The sequence below is a fragment of the Prosopis cineraria genome, unplaced genomic scaffold, assembly GCF_029017545.1.
Source record: "Prosopis cineraria cultivar Desert tree isolate PC_DT_omini unplaced genomic scaffold, ASM2901754v1 PC2, whole genome shotgun sequence".
In the NCBI taxonomy this organism is placed as follows: domain Eukaryota; kingdom Viridiplantae; phylum Streptophyta; class Magnoliopsida; order Fabales; family Fabaceae; genus Prosopis; species Prosopis cineraria.
Window position 1 is genome coordinate 33501294 of NW_026555333.1, and position 19272 is coordinate 33520565.

The 19272-nt window shown below is 30.8% G+C and overlaps 1 protein-coding gene across 2 annotated transcripts; it reads right to left on the reverse strand.

The window, feature by feature from the left end:
- Positions 1 to 749: 749 nt before the first annotated feature.
- Positions 750 to 18825, reverse strand: LOC129302013 (transcription repressor OFP2). Of its 2 annotated transcripts, XM_054940676.1 has the most exons (5): positions 17581 to 18825; positions 17130 to 17294; positions 2234 to 2342; positions 1212 to 1290; positions 750 to 1067 (listed from the first exon to the last, which is right to left on the reverse strand). In XM_054940676.1, exons 1-2 carry the CDS (start codon positions 18765 to 18767, stop codon positions 17237 to 17239), a joined length of 1245 nt encoding a protein of 414 aa, XP_054796651.1. In that variant the 5' UTR covers positions 18768 to 18825; the 3' UTR covers positions 750 to 1067; positions 1212 to 1290; positions 2234 to 2342; positions 17130 to 17236. The 2 variants fall into 2 exon arrangements, 1 of the variants encoding a protein (XP_054796651.1); XR_008591140.1 differs by lacking the exons at positions 17130 to 17294; positions 17581 to 18825 and adding an exon at positions 2581 to 2818.
- Between the last annotated feature and the right edge of the window lie 447 nt (positions 18826 to 19272).

Sequence of the window (19272 nt, forward strand, 5' to 3'; positions counted from 1 at the left end):
ATTTTAATCTAATCTAATCATCTAAACAATACATCATAAGGAAAAAAAAGTATTTACAACGATGAAAAGAAGTGCCTCCAACAATTATGTGAACTTGCAAAAAAATAAGAGATATCATGTAATATACAACATATAATATTTTAAATTCTATTTCAACAAATTACTATAGGACCCGTCTAAATTCAAATCAAACTTATTTGCTGTTTCTTCCGCTTGTTTGAACTACGAATGTACAACATGTAATATTTAAATTCTTTTTTTCTTTGATACTTCAATTTCTTATGTCATGTAATACCTAAATCATTGATTCAAGAAAGTTTGTCCTAAACTATTAAAGTAATTACAAGCACTTATCTTATCACAAAACATCTTTTTTTAATATACAGGACCATCTAATATAACAAAGAAAAATATAACAATATTCTCACCTAAAGCAAACGGAGTTACTAAGTAATTTTGTCCAAGGGAAATGTATATAACTCCTACCTTTTTCACATCTCCTGCCAATGCTAAAGGTCTTGCAGAATCATGAATGCATACCAGCTTAGATTTGGATCAACAGCCTCTATAATGAAAGAGCATTTAATAAATTTTTATGGGATTTTTGGATTAAAATGGATATACTTGTAAAAAAAATATGATTTAAGTAAATTACCACCTGAAGCTTTCCAATTTTTGTTTATGCAATTAAAAATCAAATAAGGCCAGAAGTTGATAATTCCAAATTGCTATTTTACATGAATCTCACGGATTTGAACAGCCTAGAATTATGAACTCAACCATGAAAACTCAAAGCTTAGTTGAAATCTGAGTGAATGACAAATAGAACGTCGTCCTACCAATATTGCCATCAGACATAAATCAATTAGAGTTTATTTAATTACCGAATCAAAACTTTGCAAACTAAAGAATCAAACTTGGTTTGTAATTATTAAAAATACATTTCATAAGACGTGAGTTGATGCCTTAATCAGCCGACAAAATCTTTCTGATGATGTAAACTGAATTCTGTCTTTCCTTCCTAGGAAGAGCAAATTTAAGTTCAGCTAGGTTGTCTCTTTTGGCATCTGAGTAAAAAAGATATACAGTGACGATCAAGAGGCACAAATAAAATTATTTACAAAGGAAACTAAAGAACATGCCTACAAAAAAGAGGGGGAGGAAGCGGTGGAGAGAGGGAGGATTTATAGATTATTAAAAGAAAGAAAAACCTTCAAAAAATCTCTGTATGAAGGATCGCAAACAGTAAAGATTTCTTTTACTTCAACCATGTGAGAGAATGTGTTGATACTGCAAGAGATTGGCACATAATTATATCACCAAGAAATGAAACATGGTAAATAGATAAGTTTATTAATGATTATACAGGCCAAATAAAGTCAACAAATCAGTGAATAACACTGCATTCAATTTTTGAGTTAGGATTTTAGCACCAAGTATTGAACAGAAACAGAGTATTTTTAACACTAATCATAGTACATTCTCATTGTGTTTTCTTAATGAACTCAATGGTCATAGTTATAGAGTTTCTTTTCATTTGACGTTAGTAGCTTATGATAACTGTTTATAATTCTTTTCTTAAGGCAGTTCTAACCACTTTGGGTTATCTATTATTATGAATTCATTGTGCACTCCTTGTCAGGCTCCAAAGGAAGCATAAAATTCCATAATCTTGCCTTCGACAAATTAAAACATCACTAGGATATAACCTTCGGCAAATTAAAACTTTAGACAGGAAGTTTTGTTAATCTCTTCACTTGCAAAATATGGACGCACAATATTTTCATCATAACTCCACGGCCAAAAATGCAGCATTTGAAGTTTACAGAACCTTTAATAGATTATCCAAACCTATAGTGTTATGAAATCTGATCTTCATTGATTTTCAAATATTATTTCTTAAATTACAATGAATGTTACTCTACATTTTCCAATAAAGCTTTTTCGAAGCAATTCTCGGTGAAATTTCTAAAATGCCTAGCAGAAACTACAAACTTTACTAATGCTTTATTAATCTTCTTCTCTCCAGAAGAAAATAATAGCCTAATTATCACTAGTTTTTCTTCACTAGCTTTTAGAACATATATCTCCATCAATGACAATTTCTCTTGGCTCACCTTCAGAAACAAGCATTAATAAATTAAGCCAAGAAAATGAATACAAAACATCGAATGCAGAACATCAATAATTTAGAATTAAGAAATCGTGAGTAGGAAGCGCTAGCTGAACTAACCTCCCCAGTTCTCAGAGTCAATGATCCAGGCACAATAGTCCGCATTTGGCTTCCCAAGAAATGCTTCAGAATATTTCTCCAGGTCACTTGCTACTGTTGCAGCTATAACCTTTGATAAATTAAAACATCACAAAAGGATAAGGTACAGTTATGATATAGTTTCTTTTGGCAAGCTAGTCTATTAGTACAAACATAGTAAATAGTCATCTGGGCAGTGAGAAATTGAAATATCCTTATAAATAGATTCAGAAACTCAATGAATTTGCATCATCCCATTAGTTGTCTCCGAAAACAACATCCTTGAGAAAATCTTATCAATAGGAGTAAAAACAAAGTTAAAGCAACACATGCATCTAGGCTGTAACAGATGATGAGCAAATGGCATATCTGGAGGTTGGAATCGGTGTAGGTAGCTTTTTTATCTTCATTGGCGGCTTGGCAGTCATCGTCGTCAACTTCAACGTTCGCCAGCAATGGAGTTTGAGAGGGTTTTTGAAGGGAGAAGGGAGAAGCTGAAATGGAAGGGAGGGATCGTGCCGCGTGAATCGTTTGATTTTGGGGTGGGGGAATTTCCCATAAATATATAAAAAATTTGAAACTAACCCTTTTCAACCAAGCTTATCAAGTCTCACATTTTTCTCAGGGCCTAGGCTTTCGGAGCGCTTTAAAAGCTCTGTGATATGATGATATCTTTTATTTTTAATCTTTTTTTATATGTAACGGAGCGCTTACAATTAACTTACACTTAGTCAAGGAGTTAAGAGGTTTCTTATTTTGTCAATGATGATTGTTTTAGGCTAACAGATCATATAGGGGTGGAGGTAGGGAGAGACCAGTAAAAGTTACGGCCCACCTAACTTTTTAATTTTTTTTAATAAGACATAAAGGTTATATATTTTTAACCCTCTAAGTTGGCACATTATAAAAATTTTGAGATATTAAATAAAAAATAATAAAATTATAATTTTTTTTTAAAATTGTATTACTCGTGAACAATGAGAACAATATCATTCAACTAAAAAAATGATAGTATTATCATGTGAATTACAAATAAAAATTACAATTTTACCCTTCTTTAAGTTGTGTTAAAAAATAATAAAAATATTTTTTTATGTCATATGCCATTAATATCACATAGCAATTATAATGTCAACTTGACATTACTAAATTATCTCATGTAATTCCCAAAAACACAATTAGAGGTCTTTCAAACTTCTAAGGTTATCAAAATCATAATTATCAAAAATATTGAAATAAATATACTTAAATGATTTGGGAACTCAAAACCTTTGAAAAACCTTTTAAAAGGATATTCTATTGCTCAGTGGAAACTTTTGAAAAACCTTTTAAACACCTTTGGAAAAAAAGGTAAAAGGTAATTTGATTAACTCATTTATTTATTATCTTCTAAAATTATTTACAAGTACTTTATATAAACAATAAATGCCATATTTTATAAAATGATAGAATATCAATTTTGTGAAAAGTTGTGTGTAATGTCCGCCTTGACATTATCAAAATAACACTCCAATAACAGTGTTATGATAATCAAGATTGATTAAATTCTTTATATAAGATTATCATAACCTAAAGGTTTAGAAAAATAGTTTTAAAAGATTGAAATCCCAAGAAACCCTTTTTAAAAAGATGTTTAAGCTCAAACTATAATTTAAAATAAAATAAACAATGTAGCGAAAGCATCTAAGCAAACACAATCGTTAAAAGCAATAATGGGACATTCAAGAAAAATCCAAAAAATGTCTTGTCCACCACGACTCATAAGTCACCCACCACAGTAGATGGCACAGAGGGACTTGGTCTCTCTCTGTGCCATGTGCCACTACACACTACTGTTGTCATAACAGCTCATCTAGTCAACTTTTAGAGTGATTCATTTTGCCATTCGATATCTAATTTGAGCAATTCAAGTATCCATACATTGCTTTTTTAGCCACCTAACTATAGGCATTGGTCTCACACTCACACACTTCACCATTTAAAAGTTAAACACTTGAACACAAATTGGTCCATTCTCTTTTCAAAACAACCACGAGGGTGTACCAACTCATAAGCTTAGTGCCAATAATCTTGAAACCGCTTGAACTAACTCAAACTTAGTCCCAACTCATGATCATGTCACGGAGCATGATACAGAACATGGATTTTTGGCTCTGTACCACATGTCGCAATGCATGTGGTACAAATTGCAGTGTAGGTCCCTTTTTTGGAATTGATTGATTTTCTTTGTTTTTCACACTAAGGGACTAATATGCAATTTATAAGCTTCTACTAAGTATTAAAATATGAATTTAAATGATTTTCAATGGTTTTTGAAAGGTTTTGAGATCCCAAATGGTTTAAAGATACTATTTTTAATATTATAGTTATTTGTCATTTTGATTGTTTAGAGAGGGTTGTGTAACCTCTAATTGTGATAATATAGATGAAGTGTGATAAATTGGTAATGTCAGATGGACATTACAATATGAAAAAAATAATTTTGAAGGCTAAGCGATGAAGAAGTATGAAAGATGGGGAAGCTGGAAGCTTACTAAATTGTTTTAAAGAACAGATTACTAAAACCTTTCATTTTATAATTCATATCAATTTATATAAGAAATCAAATTACAAATTTTTTTTTGCACCAGTGCTTGTATTCAATAGCTCCAAACTTATTCCAACACCCATAAATACATAACCTCATCACCTTACAATTCCAAAATGTCATCATTTAACCTTCTTGTAATCAAATCATCAATTTTTAGTATTAGGCCCATTTCTCAAAAATTGACACAATCTAAAGTTCAAAATGAGAAACCAAATGAAGTCCAATTCTAAAATTTTAGACATGAATTATTTATCATTCAGACTTACTATCCAAAATAAAAACTAGGCCAAATTATAGTCAGATCATTCAAATCAAAAGTCCCTAAAAATTTTGATTTGAATATTGAAAGATCCAAAATTCCACATATCATCCATGCCAACCATAGATTCAAGTTCCAAGAACCATCATTAGATTATGATTTGTAAATGGACCTAGAATTTTGAAATCCCCTTCTTAAATGCATAAGGTTTCATCCAAAACCCTTGAGTCCAAAAATTTTACCCATTAAAATCTCAAATGGAGCTAAGGAAGGCAAAAACTTACCTTTAGGAGTTAGACTACTTTGTTAATTGCTAAGGAATTTGAACCCAAGGCTTTCATTCAACCACACAATGATAACCAACCATTTCTAACATCAAAAGAAAGGAGAAAGGGGATAAAATAATCACTACTCATGATAACCAACCATTTCTAACATCAAAAGAAAGGAGAAAGGGGATAAAATAATCACTACTCACTTAAACAAACAATGGAGGTCCTAAGAACCTTAGGTCTTTACCTATTCTCCTTAAAAAATGAACCTTTCTAGCTGCTTCCTAACCCCAAACCAAAATTCTTTTCATCTAATTTGATTTTCAATATTTAAAATGTTGATGATGTACTTCATCTGTGATCAATCATGCCTTTAGTAGTCACATCCACTCGTAGATATCCTTCACATTTTTATTAGTCAACACAAGGCTAGCGTACAACAACAGATGACTCCAGTGTTAATCTCATCCAGGATTGATGGTGAACAAGGGCTCTACTTCCCATTTTTGCTAGAGTTTACAAGTGGTCAACCCCTGAGGAATCCTTATCAATGGTTGATCATGGATAGTAGTTCTAACCTTCATAAAAAAAACTATCCTATTTCCTCTAGATTAGAGAAAATTAACCCTTAATCTTCCAAATAATTGAGCTCAAAATAATTTGGCATGACATTCATCCAACCTTAAGAATTTTGTCCTCCAAAATTTAACATACCTTATGAAAAACTTAGGGGTAGTACCTTTAAATTGAACCCTCAGTTTACCAAGTAGCATCCTTAAAAGTCAAACATTTTCAAATAAGCTTCACTAAATGAATAGTCTTGTGTTTGAGTTTCTTTTCTTCAACATTGGCAATCCTCACTAACTCAACCATAAAGGATAGATCTGACTGTAATTACATCTCTTTGTATTCCAACACATGTGAAGGATAGATAGCTTCATAGGATACTATCTAAATATTAGTTACGTTGCTAAATGATTAGGATCATGTGGTGAAATGGTGGTCTGGAGTAAAATGTGCAAGCAGCAATGAGACTGCTTATTGTGCTACATGCTGTGGCATGTACTACATGCATCGTGGCACATGGCATAAAATTTAGATAAAGAAGATGTGGATTAGTTTATGAGGTAGAGAGGAGAAAGGAAAAAGATGCATGAGGGACAAGGAGGAAGGGTGTCTCTACTAAGGCATGCTATTTTTAGATACTAAGAGATATTTCTGACATGTCGCATATTGGGTAAGTTTCATACCACTCTGTACTTCAATTATACACTAATTTCTTTAGGATTTAGACATAGAGAAATTGAATCGGGGTGCCTTAAGGGGTTAAATTTTGACTAAATGGTTGAAAAGGGGGATTTTAGGTGTGGAACTTTTACAACTAATTTGAGGTTTAATAGTTGAGCCATAGAGTTATAGGCTCAACTAGACATAAATTAAGAGGTTTTAAAGGGTGGAAAGTGCTGATATTGAGAGTTAAGAGGTAGTTTGTCCCCATTAATGGCCTAAGAATGTGTGATTAGGATAAATGGACTAGAATAAGTCCAATGAATGTTGTTGAGACTATATAAGCACTAAGTAATGTGACTTAGCTAAGTTGGGTGTTTTGCATTAGATTGGGAATTGAGCACTTGTTGGTGTAGATTGTGTAACTAGGAGCTATTCGTGGAAATTTATAGCTCAGAGAGTGCTTTGCTAGAAATGGTAATCCTTAATAGAAAGGGTGCGAGGTAATTAGATAAACTCTTTTACCTAGTAGCTTGTAAAATTAAGTACAAGCCAATTATACAATATTAATATTTTTAAAATGGATAGAGTAGTTCTATTGTGTTAAGTAATGCATGTGAAAAGTGTTTGACAATGCTACTTGTGATGTATGTGAGAAAAGTGTGACATTGATGCTTAATTGCATGTGTTGTGTGCATATGTGTGTGCATGAAAAACTAATACCCTAGTCTAAGGTAAAGACTTATAGCCTTGCTTTATGTAAGACTAGGAAGTCTTGGTCTATAATGTTGGTTAAGATCTATTCATAGGCCTCAAGAGGGCATGAGAATTCATATGTAACTTGTAACATCTTAAAATCTCAAACCTGGAAAAATTGATTAATTAAGGGATAAATTAGTTAAAAATATGATTAATTTATTTAATTATGTTTTTGGGTTGCTAATTGAATTTTTGGGTCATATTTGGCTCTAAATTAAGATAGAATGAAAGTTGAATCAAGTCGGGTAGCATCAGGAGGATCAAAAATCAACTTGTTGCTCGCTGCATCATAAGCTGTGGCTTGTGTGGTGTGCGTTACGGTGCACGGCACAGCAGGCAACTTAAAATTTCAGAAATGATCATAAATTGATAGATTTTAGGGTAGAAAACCTAGAGCACGAAGGGGGCAACTTTAGGCACTGCTAAGGCATCAATTTAGAAGGATTTTGAAGATAATTTGAGTCTTCAAACTCTTGGGTAAGTTTTCTACCCTTCTCTTCTACCTTTTCATCTCATTTTCCATGGGATTTGGAAGAATGAGAATTTGGTCTGATTGGATTAAGCTATGAGTCAATGTTTTGAAGGTTTCTATTGTCTCTAAAGGTTTAATTTAGGTTTATTGATCTTGGATATATGGTAATAAGAAGCTACTTTCTTGTTTGGTGAATTTTAGATCAAGCCTTAACTTGATCATAGGGTGTTGAAGTGTGATAAGTTGAGATATTAAGTTTTATATTTTGATAGAGTTAGAAAGAGACTTAAAGGGATGGTGTGAACAAATTCTAATCTTAACAAGCCTCTTTGTTGAGAATATGAGTGAGAAGTGGGAGAATTGGGAGGTTATTGGTAGTTAATAGTGCTTGTGTTAATTGAAAATTAACATATAGTACTTGTTGTTGTAGATTGTGGTACGGGAAGACTTACCTTGACACAAGAAGAAATTTAGTACCACGGGTAACCCTTTTAGTAACAAAAGGGTTGAGGTAACTAGATAATTTGCATTGTTTATTACCTTGTATAAGTTATTCTCAAGTTACTTTTCTATGAATTGTTGAGTATATATGTATAAATTCTTTAAAGGTTAACTATTTTAGAAAATGAGTGGAGTATTGCTTTGTGAAATTCTATATTTTTGAAGTAAATAATAAGATTTTATTATATTTGTTTAGAAAGTTGTTTATGCATGGTCAAGTGAAGATATGTAGTGAAATGTGGCATATTATAGGGTGGGAGGTCACCTTAGTGGAGATAGTAAAGATTAAGTTGTGGGAGGTCACCTTAGTGGAGATAGTGAAAATTAAGTCCATATGGCATTGCTGGCACCTCGAGATGCCAGGTGCAACATTTACTCTCCTTAGTGCCTGAAAATGGATGCGGTGTTGGAGACTTACTCTCCTTAGTACCCAAAAGGGTGCGGAGTTGGAGACTTTGTTCCTTAGCATCTGTAGGATGCGGTGTTGGAGTAACGACACCCCAATTACTTGTAATAGGGGGAAACAGTAGTCCAGAAGTGGTTTAGGACACCTTGGCCGGGTAGTCCTACCATGGATAGTGAGCTTGGGGACCATACATGTGGTTTGGTTTTGTGAAATAGCCTACTGGTTCGGTCGGAAGTATTGAAGGACCGGATGGTTAAGGATCATGCATGCAATTTATGGTGATCTTATATGATGTGATTGTGTTACTTATTTTAATGCTTATTTATAACTTAGCTTGTTAATCAATAATATAGATTATCTTAATTACTGAGATTTTTATCTCACCCCGTGGTTACCATTTTACAGGTTCTACAGCTGACACTGAGCGAGGGAAGGAATCGGGCAAGGATTTATAGATTTGTTATATCGAATAGTAATGCCCGATTTTAGTTTGAGTGGTGTACATAAACTTGTTATATGAATGATATTATATGTTGCCAACTAGGAATGCATATCATTTTGATTGGTTGCACTTGTTTCATACTATGTTGTTGTGTATTTTAGCCCAATATTGTATATGATGTGAATATGTAGAAATTTTTGTGGTGATGGGCTAAAATACTAATACAAGTGCAAGAAATGTATTATCTATGTGGTGACAATATAATTGTAATATATTATGTGGCAATAGAAGCCAAATAGTGCATGTAGTGTTGATTGTGTGTTTTAGCCATATTGGGTGAAATGGCCATTGAGTGGCCAAATTTTGTATTTGGTATGTTTTTGTGTGTTTGATTGGTCACTTAAGTGTATTTTGGTCCATTGGACTTGGTTCAAGCCTCACAATGGGTCAATGGTATTAGTTATGAGTTTTAGGTATTTGGATGGTTGAAAATTTCTTTAAAAACTAACTTTTGCATCCGAGTATTTAAAATTCTCATACGGTGTCAGATCGTAATGAAACTTATACCATTAGTTAGCTTATTGAATAAGCTTCGCATGGGCGCTTGAATCACTCCAATCGAACATTGGATGTGAAAATGATGCGCATTCAAAGTTTGTCCAGAAAAGCTATCATGAATGCTGTCATGGACACGTGCGTCGTGGCGCATTTCGTGCAAGCCGCGGTGCACGGTACAACAAGCAAAGTTGGCTTTCTGTGTCACATGCCGTGGTGCATGGACCATGAGCCGTGGTGCATGGACCAAAACACTCAAAAATAATATTTTTGGCTCTGTTTTAAAGTGATTTGCTTTCTAAAACTTTTTCATGCTTCCAATACTTTTATAAATCATTAAGCTTGAACTCAAACTATCAATTTAAAGGATTTTTATGGGATCTCAATTATTCCATAATTATTTTTAAAAGATTATTAGTTTTAATCCTTATATGGATAATGTGAGCTTTGGAGCAATCCTTACTCCTAATTATAATTGTTTGTTGTGATTGTGTAGTGAATTTTTGGTAATGTCAAGGTGGACATTACATAACTAGAGTTAGGAGTTCAACTTATGGAGTTGTGTAGGCCATAGTCCTAGCATATGTGATGCCTATGCCTTGTGAACTATAGCCGACAGGCATGGTTGGACTACTCTCTATCACTTTGTGAGTGATTGGTAAGGGGAATATTTGACTCTAGTTGATTTGTTAGGGGGAATCCATAGTCCAAAGATGATAAAGAGGTCCTTGCCCTACTTTTTCTATTGATGGTGAGCTTGGACTAACTAAAAAGGTCCTATACATAACCTATAGATTCGATCAGGTGATCTAGAGGTTTGGTGAATACTAGTGAAATATGCTCATTCATTTTTATTAATGCATTGCATTTAACTTATACATGTATTATTGTGAAAAAAATACTACTCTGTCCCTTATGTATCATTTTGTGTGTTAATTGGCATTTGAGTTTATTCAAGTTACTAGGACTTTAGTCTCATTCTGTTACACTATATTTACAAGTGTTAAGAGTTAGAAGAGGTTAGGAAAGGAAATGTGGGAAGAGTAGCTATGTTACTGCAATTTGTAATGCTACTCTTGAGTAGATGAACATATTTTTTTGTATTAAATGTTTGAGTTATCAACTAAAATGCATACATTATGATGTGGCCCATGGCACAAACAAGGACAACTATAGCTCATGTGCACATGCTGCGACACGCACACCTATTTTTCATGTCTTGATGTTTTTCAATTGATTTTAAGCCTTTTCACTCTCATGAGTTATCTTGTGCTTCTGAAACATTATTCTACTCTGATTTGAAGTTTCTCACATGTTATTTAAGTATTTTGAATTATGTAAAACTTGGGATCCCATTTGTACAAATTTACAAACTTGATAATCTACTTGATTTAGTCTAATGATTACCTTGATCTTAGTGACAATTGTGATTAAGTAATTGGAGATTTGACAACTTGCTATCAAATATTACACAAGGCAGACGCGAAGGCCTCAGGCCTAGATGGAATGCTGTATCTAATTTCATAATCACTTTCAAATATGGCAAGGTACTCTCATCTACTGATCTATGATGGGATAAAAGAAAGCCTTATATTTAACGATCTATTTCTATCGATTTAGCTACTTGTCCAATGACTTTTAGAGAATCTATCTTGATTGAGGAATAGGAACTAGATGTTAATATGCTCGAGCACACCAATTATGGATATGCTAGTAGGCGCTTTTGCTTCCTAATAATGCATTTGGTGGACCAACATCATTGGTTCACTTCACTCTTATTTCACATAGCTTGACTGTATTGGCTTATCAGATTTTTGTATTGTCTTCGCATTCAAACATCATCTATGCTACCACATCAAAGCTTTAGCCCAAACTTGGTCCTCTTACTACAGACTCATACTATGATCCACCCAATTCTGTTCATATCCTCATATCCTTAACGAGATATTATGGATATTGCACTAATGCTATTACAAAAAACACACCAAACCCCTACAACTAACTGAACCAAAACTTGGGCTGGAAATCAAAGTCTCAAGAAACAAAATAGTGACTCTCAACTTTACTCGGTAGTGAACTAGAGGAGAGGAAGTTGTCACCCCTAAAGGTATAGTTGACTCAGACAAGGGGGAAGCCTGAAGGATAGGATTAAACTTTTATTTTGACCATTATTTTGCCTATTAGGACCAAGGCATTTTTTTTCTCTAAATGAAAAGTAGTCCGATATAGGCCTAGGAAGAAGCACTCTGCAAAAGCTTCTAACAATATCATTCCATGTTCAATTCCTAACTTCATAGCAACTCACTTCATACAGCTAGCAAGGCATCTTTTCACTTTGGATAGGGGCTACTCAAAATGCAACCCATTTATTTTTTTTTTAAAAAAATACTAAACTATATAGCGGTTATTTTGAAATAACTACTATATAGTTCAATATATATAATGGCTATAACAAATAACCCCCCCATATAAACAGAAATAGATAGTGATTATTACAAAATAACTACTACATAGTTCACTGAGCAACTTGTGAAAAATGATTAGAATTAGGTCTAACTATACAGAGATTTTTATATGATAACCATTGAATATAGGGCAACTATTTAATTTTTATTTTAAGAAAATCATTAAATAGTTGATTAAAATGTTCATTGGGCTTGAAACTGGAACAAATTTATAATGGTTTTTTTTGTAAATAATCATTATATAAAGCCAAATTATATTACAGTTAAATGATGGCTATATAGTTTCTTTGAGACCACATAGCACCTAAATTTATAGCAGTTGTTAACTATTATATATTAATAAAAATAATCCACACACACACACATATACACATATATCCTTTTTCTAAGTAGTACAATCAATTATCAATTTCAATCAAATTTCATTAAACTGAAATATGTCAAATATTTGCTCATTAATTTGACACAATAACCTGATTTCCGCCTGGGTGAATCAGTAATTCCAACAATCATGTACTACCCATGCACATAAATGGAAAATGCTTTATTTTTGAATTTCTTATTCTTATATATATTAAAAATATAAATAACATCTTATTCTATTTGAGAATATTTCACCGCATACAAATTAAAATCTAGGTAACAATTTATTCTATTTTATAATTCATTAGCCTGTGTATATTAAAAATTTTAAATGATACTTTCTCTAATAAAAAATATAAAGCATTTTTTGAGAAGTTGGATGTTAAAAAATATAAGACATTTTTAGTCTTTTGAGATGTAATCATTACCTTTTTTCAAAAGTGCCACTATTAATAGTGACTTCATATTTATTATAAGGTATTTGATAGGGATAAATACAAAAAGATGAGGTTAGTTTGAAAGTAGGTAATTACTTTATTAGGGGTGAGATTTGGTTAAAAATATCTTACATTTTTTATAAAAATATATTTTATTCCAAACTTTATTGCTCATACACATAGTGTATAATAAGTTATTTAAAAGTTAAATCTATAATTTACAAAATTTATAAACAAAAACTATGTTAAAATGATATCATAAAATCTATCACAAAACTCATTTTACTTTATAATTTGTGGTAATAAAAAATTAATTTAATTTTAAGTTTGTCTTAATTATTAATTTGTTATTTTAAGTTTAATTTTTATCAAATTTTTTCTTTATGTTTATCTTTGTTATTGATTTAGTCCCTATTATTATAAAATTTTAAACACCTACTCTTTTACATTTTATATGAATTAAATTTATAATTTCAATGCCAGTCTCAGAGCGCCCACATTTTGTTTACTGTAAGTCTCACATCCACTATCCTTTAAAAAAAAAAAAAAATCTTATGTCTTACACTATTATTATTATTATTATTATTATTGAGGGTTGCCGGTGCTGCACTGTCCCATTGGTACACAATTTACAATAGAGAGATTTCTGGCAAAAGTATAATGTCACATAAAATTTTATGCACAGTAAACAAATAATCGAAAGTGTACTTGCACAGTAGGCACATGCATGGTTTAATTATACTTTTGTGATTGTATTTATAAATCATTGTTAATATATTTTATTGAAATCAAAAAAACTTTATATATTATTAATTTTATCTTAAAATTTAATAAATTAACCTTTACCCTTAATAAATATTATTAAATTTTATTATCAATATTTTTATTTAAAATATTTAATAAGAACAAAAATATAAAGAGAAGCTTTGAGAGTTGACAAGTGTCCTATGTAAAGAGTACCAATTTTTTTTTCTCTTTCTATCTTATAAATAAAATTAAAAAAGTAAGTAATATAATTTGGGTTGTAAATTATTAATTATATGTAGAAGTTCAGATGTAAAAATAAAAAAAAGTTATAAATCAATTATAAATTATAAAAAAAATACAGTTTGTGTTTGGCAAAGTATTATCACCACTTCCATAAACTTAACATTTTCTATCACCGTCAAATTAGTTCGGTAAATTAGTGTCAAGGGAGTGCTTTTTAACAACCTAAAAGTTTGATTAGAGAAGCTAATTACCTATGAGCACAACGAGGAATCCCAATAATTGACACAGTTTAACTGTATAAGAAAACCTGATATTTAGTTACACGCGACATTAATTTGAGGAATATGAACAACATAACAAGTGTTAATAAGGGTTGGCATGACTCTTGAGGACTTTTAAAGGCTTCCGTTACCTAAATTTATTGCTTATCTTAAGCTTGACTTTTATAAATAAGATATTCAATTTTAAAAGTTAAATGTTAAAAAATATAAGATATTTTTAAATTTTTAATATGTAATTTTTAAGTTTTTTTTAAAAAATATTCTTAATAAATAAATCATTCAACATTTTACTTTCAAGTGAGTCACCATATTAAATAGGTTAAGAGTAAATATAAAAAAGTGATATTAGCTTAAAGATGAATTAATTAACTTATTAGGAGGTTTAATTCAATTAAAATGCCTGATGCCTTTTCCTTCTCAATTTATAAAACACTTTAAAAAAATTACATATATTAATAAATTTTATTAAATATACTTGACAATCTTATTTTTTAAAAAATAAAAATATGAATTTTTAAAAATACTTTTTATTTAATAGTTTATTTATAAAAAAATATTAATAAAAATATATGTACAGAATAATATTAAATAATATCATTAATAAAATTTATTTTTATTAATATATTTTATATTTTAAAATGTTAAATTTTTTATAAGAATATGTTATAATTTAGGATGGAAGAGTATTTTTAAAAATTGTCGTTTATCCTTCTCATTCTTTGTAAACCACAAAAACAAACATCATTGCATCGTTGTCCAGTCCTTTCAATGTGTCCCCGTCTGCTTACGTTTTCTCAAATAATTGTATTCACCGTAACCATAAAACCCAATCATTACTCATTTGCTTATTTTAAATTAATTAAGCAAATAATTACAGCTTCTTACTATTTCATATTTGAACGGATAGGGAAATGGGAAGCAGCCCTGATTCTTTGGACTGATCTCCTTCAGTCTCCACGTTCTTTTTTTTTTTTTTTTTTAACAGCTGTCTCCACTAATAACTATAGAAAGAAAGGCAAATGTTTTTTTTTTTTTTGACCTGGAAAAGAAAGGCAATTTAGGATCTGATTCAAATGTCAATGTTAACTTTTTACCTAAAATCTTTTGCTTAAAAAATTAGTTGCTAATATGAATGTTAATGGGTTCCAGTGATTTTCGGATCAAGTAATCTAAATTTGTACTTTCTAAATTAGTATTTACAATTTACTTCCTTTGTTCCTAGCCATATATAAATATGGAGAAGTGACAATAAAATTTCTTTAAATTATAAAAATAACATTTTAATCTCTCAAAATAACATAATTTTTTTAAAGTTCCCAAAAAAATTTTTATTATTAAGGAATTAATGTAAAAAAATTAAATTATCCTTAATTGAAATAAAAATTTCAAGCCTCAGAACAAATACTTCACACCCTTGATTTACAAATTTTATTTTAAGATTCACAATTTTTCTTTTTAAAATTACAAGAATTCAACAGCAATTCACAAGTTCACATTTAAAATTCTAATATTATTTAAATGTTACAAATATCGATATCTATTTATAAGTTTTGCTCTAAAATTCACAAATTTTCTTTTTAAATTCATAAGAATTTAACAGCAATTTACAAGTTTACATTTAGAATTCTGATATTCTTCAAATGTTTACAAGTTTTGTTTAAAATTATGATATTCTTCAAGTGTTGCTAATATCAATTGTTATTTACAAGTTTTGTCTTAATATTCACAATTTTTCTTTCTAAAATTGCAAAAAATCATCAGCAATTTACAAGTTTGCAAGTATCTATTCTGAGGCTTGGGATTTTTATTTCAATCAAGGAAAATTTGGTATTTTATATTAATTCCTTAATAACAAAAAAGTCTCCAAAGATTTCAAAAAAATTATAGTATTTTGAGAGATCAAAATATCATTTAAATAATTCAAAGAGATTTTAATATCATTTTCCTTATAAATATTTTTTTTTATAAGAACTTGATTTTCCTTTTTTATAAGTCACAATGTTATCCTTTCCTAATTTTCTAGAAGGAGGATAAGAAGTTATTTTAATTTGTAAATAATAAATAATTTGTAATTTTAATTTCTTTTTCTATAATTTTGGGGTACTTTTCTGTAATATTTTTAGTTCTTTTCTGTAATTATTAATATATTTTTATATCATTTTTTGATCAAAGTTAAAGTTAACTTTTACTAATGATTAAAGTGAAATTGTATCATTTTTAAAAGTTAAAGAGAAATATCTTACGAAAAATAAGTTTAAAATCACAAACGCTCCTAGTCCTAGACATAGAGTTTAGGAAAAAAATTATACTTTAGTCCTTAAATTAAACTTTTGAATGCTAAAGGTTTTGATCGTACCAAAAAAAAAGAAATATATATTTTAGATATGTTTGGGATGCCAAAGACTTTGTGCTTGTTTTGTTTGGTCAAGAGAGCTCAAGCTTTAGTCAGGAACCTCGAAAGATTGTTAGACATTTTTTCCATTGTTTAGATAAGCTTAAATCCAAATGGCTTTTGTTCTCCAAACCTAACTTACTTCAAAAACTACTTAAAACTGCTTTTGATTAAGTTTCAGATTGCAAAACTATGATATACATATACATATATATATATAGACACACATGAATCATACTACAGTAAGTGACTTTTACCAAAACTAAATTTTACAATATGTAGTTTAAGAAAATTTCAGTTTTCCAAATTCTTAACCAAACACATACTTTGTATCTAATTCGAGCATTGCCAACCATCTTATGGAACCAAACCTAGGTGGTTGGATTACACAGCAACTTGAATTGGGAACATTTTAAGTCACCAATTGACATTAAAGATGAAAAACTCAGAAATAGTAATGGAGATACCTGTTTCCACTGCAACTTCTACAGTTTTATACTGCGCAAGATGTGTTAATAGTCTTCTGTAGTATCTGTCATGCTTGGTTCCAACTTAGAACTCAGACAATTGATCTTCAATTCTGAATAGTACCAGCCCTTAGCTTTTGGCATGACACTGTTTTAATTTCCCCCCTGAAGATTCAGAAAAAGGACATTTAATTGAACTTTGGTACAAATGAAAGAACCCAAACAATATCAAAAGTGACAATCTTAATAAGAAAAGGGCTCTCGTTATTGATCTTTTGCTTATCAGGCCATTCATCTAAAGAAGAATGAGTCCAAAATCTAATTAAGCTGAACCATAGAGAAGCGGCAGGCACTTTAGTTACAAGACTATACACTGAAAAATGAAAGATAATTTATACATACATACATATGTATGTATGTCTAAGAATCTTAGGCTAAGAAAGATCTTTACAATTTGAGTTGAGCCATGTCAAGCCAGGTTTGTTCAAATGCTTTGACAATGAGCTCGTGGTATTCACTGGAGTTCAGTGAAAGATAGCATGCAAGTAAATCTTCTAAATCCTTTGATGCCCTGATGTTGTTCTCCATAATCATCTCCAACATTGAATCTCTGAAGTCTCTCTGTGGATCAAATGACGACTTCACAACTGCAAAACCCTCAGGAAATCCTGCATTTTTCCATGAAGAGGCTTTATTGTTGCTTGACACACCCCTTCTTGCAGAAGCAGCTTGAACGGTCTTTCTGCTTGCTAGCTTTGGAGAATTCACTCTGAGTCTGATTCCTGTAGATGAATTAACAGAAGACTTTCGAGCATTACTATGGCTTGATCTTCGATCTCTTTGAGTTCTAATGCTCTCTTTCTTGCCATTGTTGACAGATTGTGACTGGTGATGACCTTTAGGCTTGTCTGACTTGGATGAACTTCTCAATTCAGTGGCCTTAATGACCTTCTCATCATCATCATCATCTTCAAACTTTAACGGCTTTGTTAATATTGGAGGAAGATCCAACTCTGAAATTGTTTTAAACCGATCTAGCTTCTCAGAATCTTCATTGTTCATGTCGATGATGATGTCATTTGTTGAAGAACTTACTCTACAGCTGCAATTTGAGGGTAGTCCGTTGAACATGCCAGGATGAGGAGGAGCAGAAGCAGCAAAACTATCATCATCACATTCAGATTCAGATGAAACAAGATCACCATTGAGGTCTGACTCAGAAGAAATCTCAACGGAGGAGATATAGTAATCAGGAGACTTAGCTTGACTGGGGTGAGCCCAATTATTTTTATTTGTGGAATGATCGATAGAAGTTGCAGACACAGGGGAAGAAGCAAGTGTGGGAGAAGAAGGCTTGTAATAAACTGTTCTTCTCCGAGCTCTTCTCTTGGAAGACCTTCTTGGTGAATCAATGAAAGCAAGCTCAGAAGCTCTTGTACTGAAAATGGGTGAATTGTATAACTTACCAGTTCTACTAATTTCACTGGGGAAATAATTCGAACACCTTGGCTGCAATCTCTGAGATGTTGCCACTGAACCTGCCTTGTTCTTCTTCTTTCTTGATCTGCTCATGTCTTTGAGCTTGTAAAACCAAGCATTTGGTATCATATCAGAAAATCTGAACCTGTGATTACCCATTTCTCAAAGAATCTATCTGTGAGCTCGCTCTCTAGAACTTCTATTATGAGAGACGACCTCAAAGGAAGAAGATGATGAAAAAGAGAAAGAAAGCATGTTTGTATATAACGAGAAAATGAGAAAAAGAAAATGGATTAAATGGCAAAATAACCCAAAAATTATAAGTTTTTTGGGACTTTAAATTTATTTTTGACCTAATGTTTTCTTTAATATTTTAAATAATGCAATATTATTTTAATTATTAATAAATGTTAATTTTGACTATTAATTAATAAAAAAATATAAAAAAGGAAAAAATGATCAAGAAATTTTTTTTGTTATATTTTATAATTTTTTGAATCCTTATTTATAATTTTTTTGTTTTTTTATAATTTTCTTGATTTTTTCTATAATTTTTTCGTTACTTAATACTTAAAATTAATTTTTATTAATAATAGAAGTGTCATTGCACTATTTCTTTTTAAATTAAAGAAAAATATTTTATTAAAAATGATTTTAGAGTTTT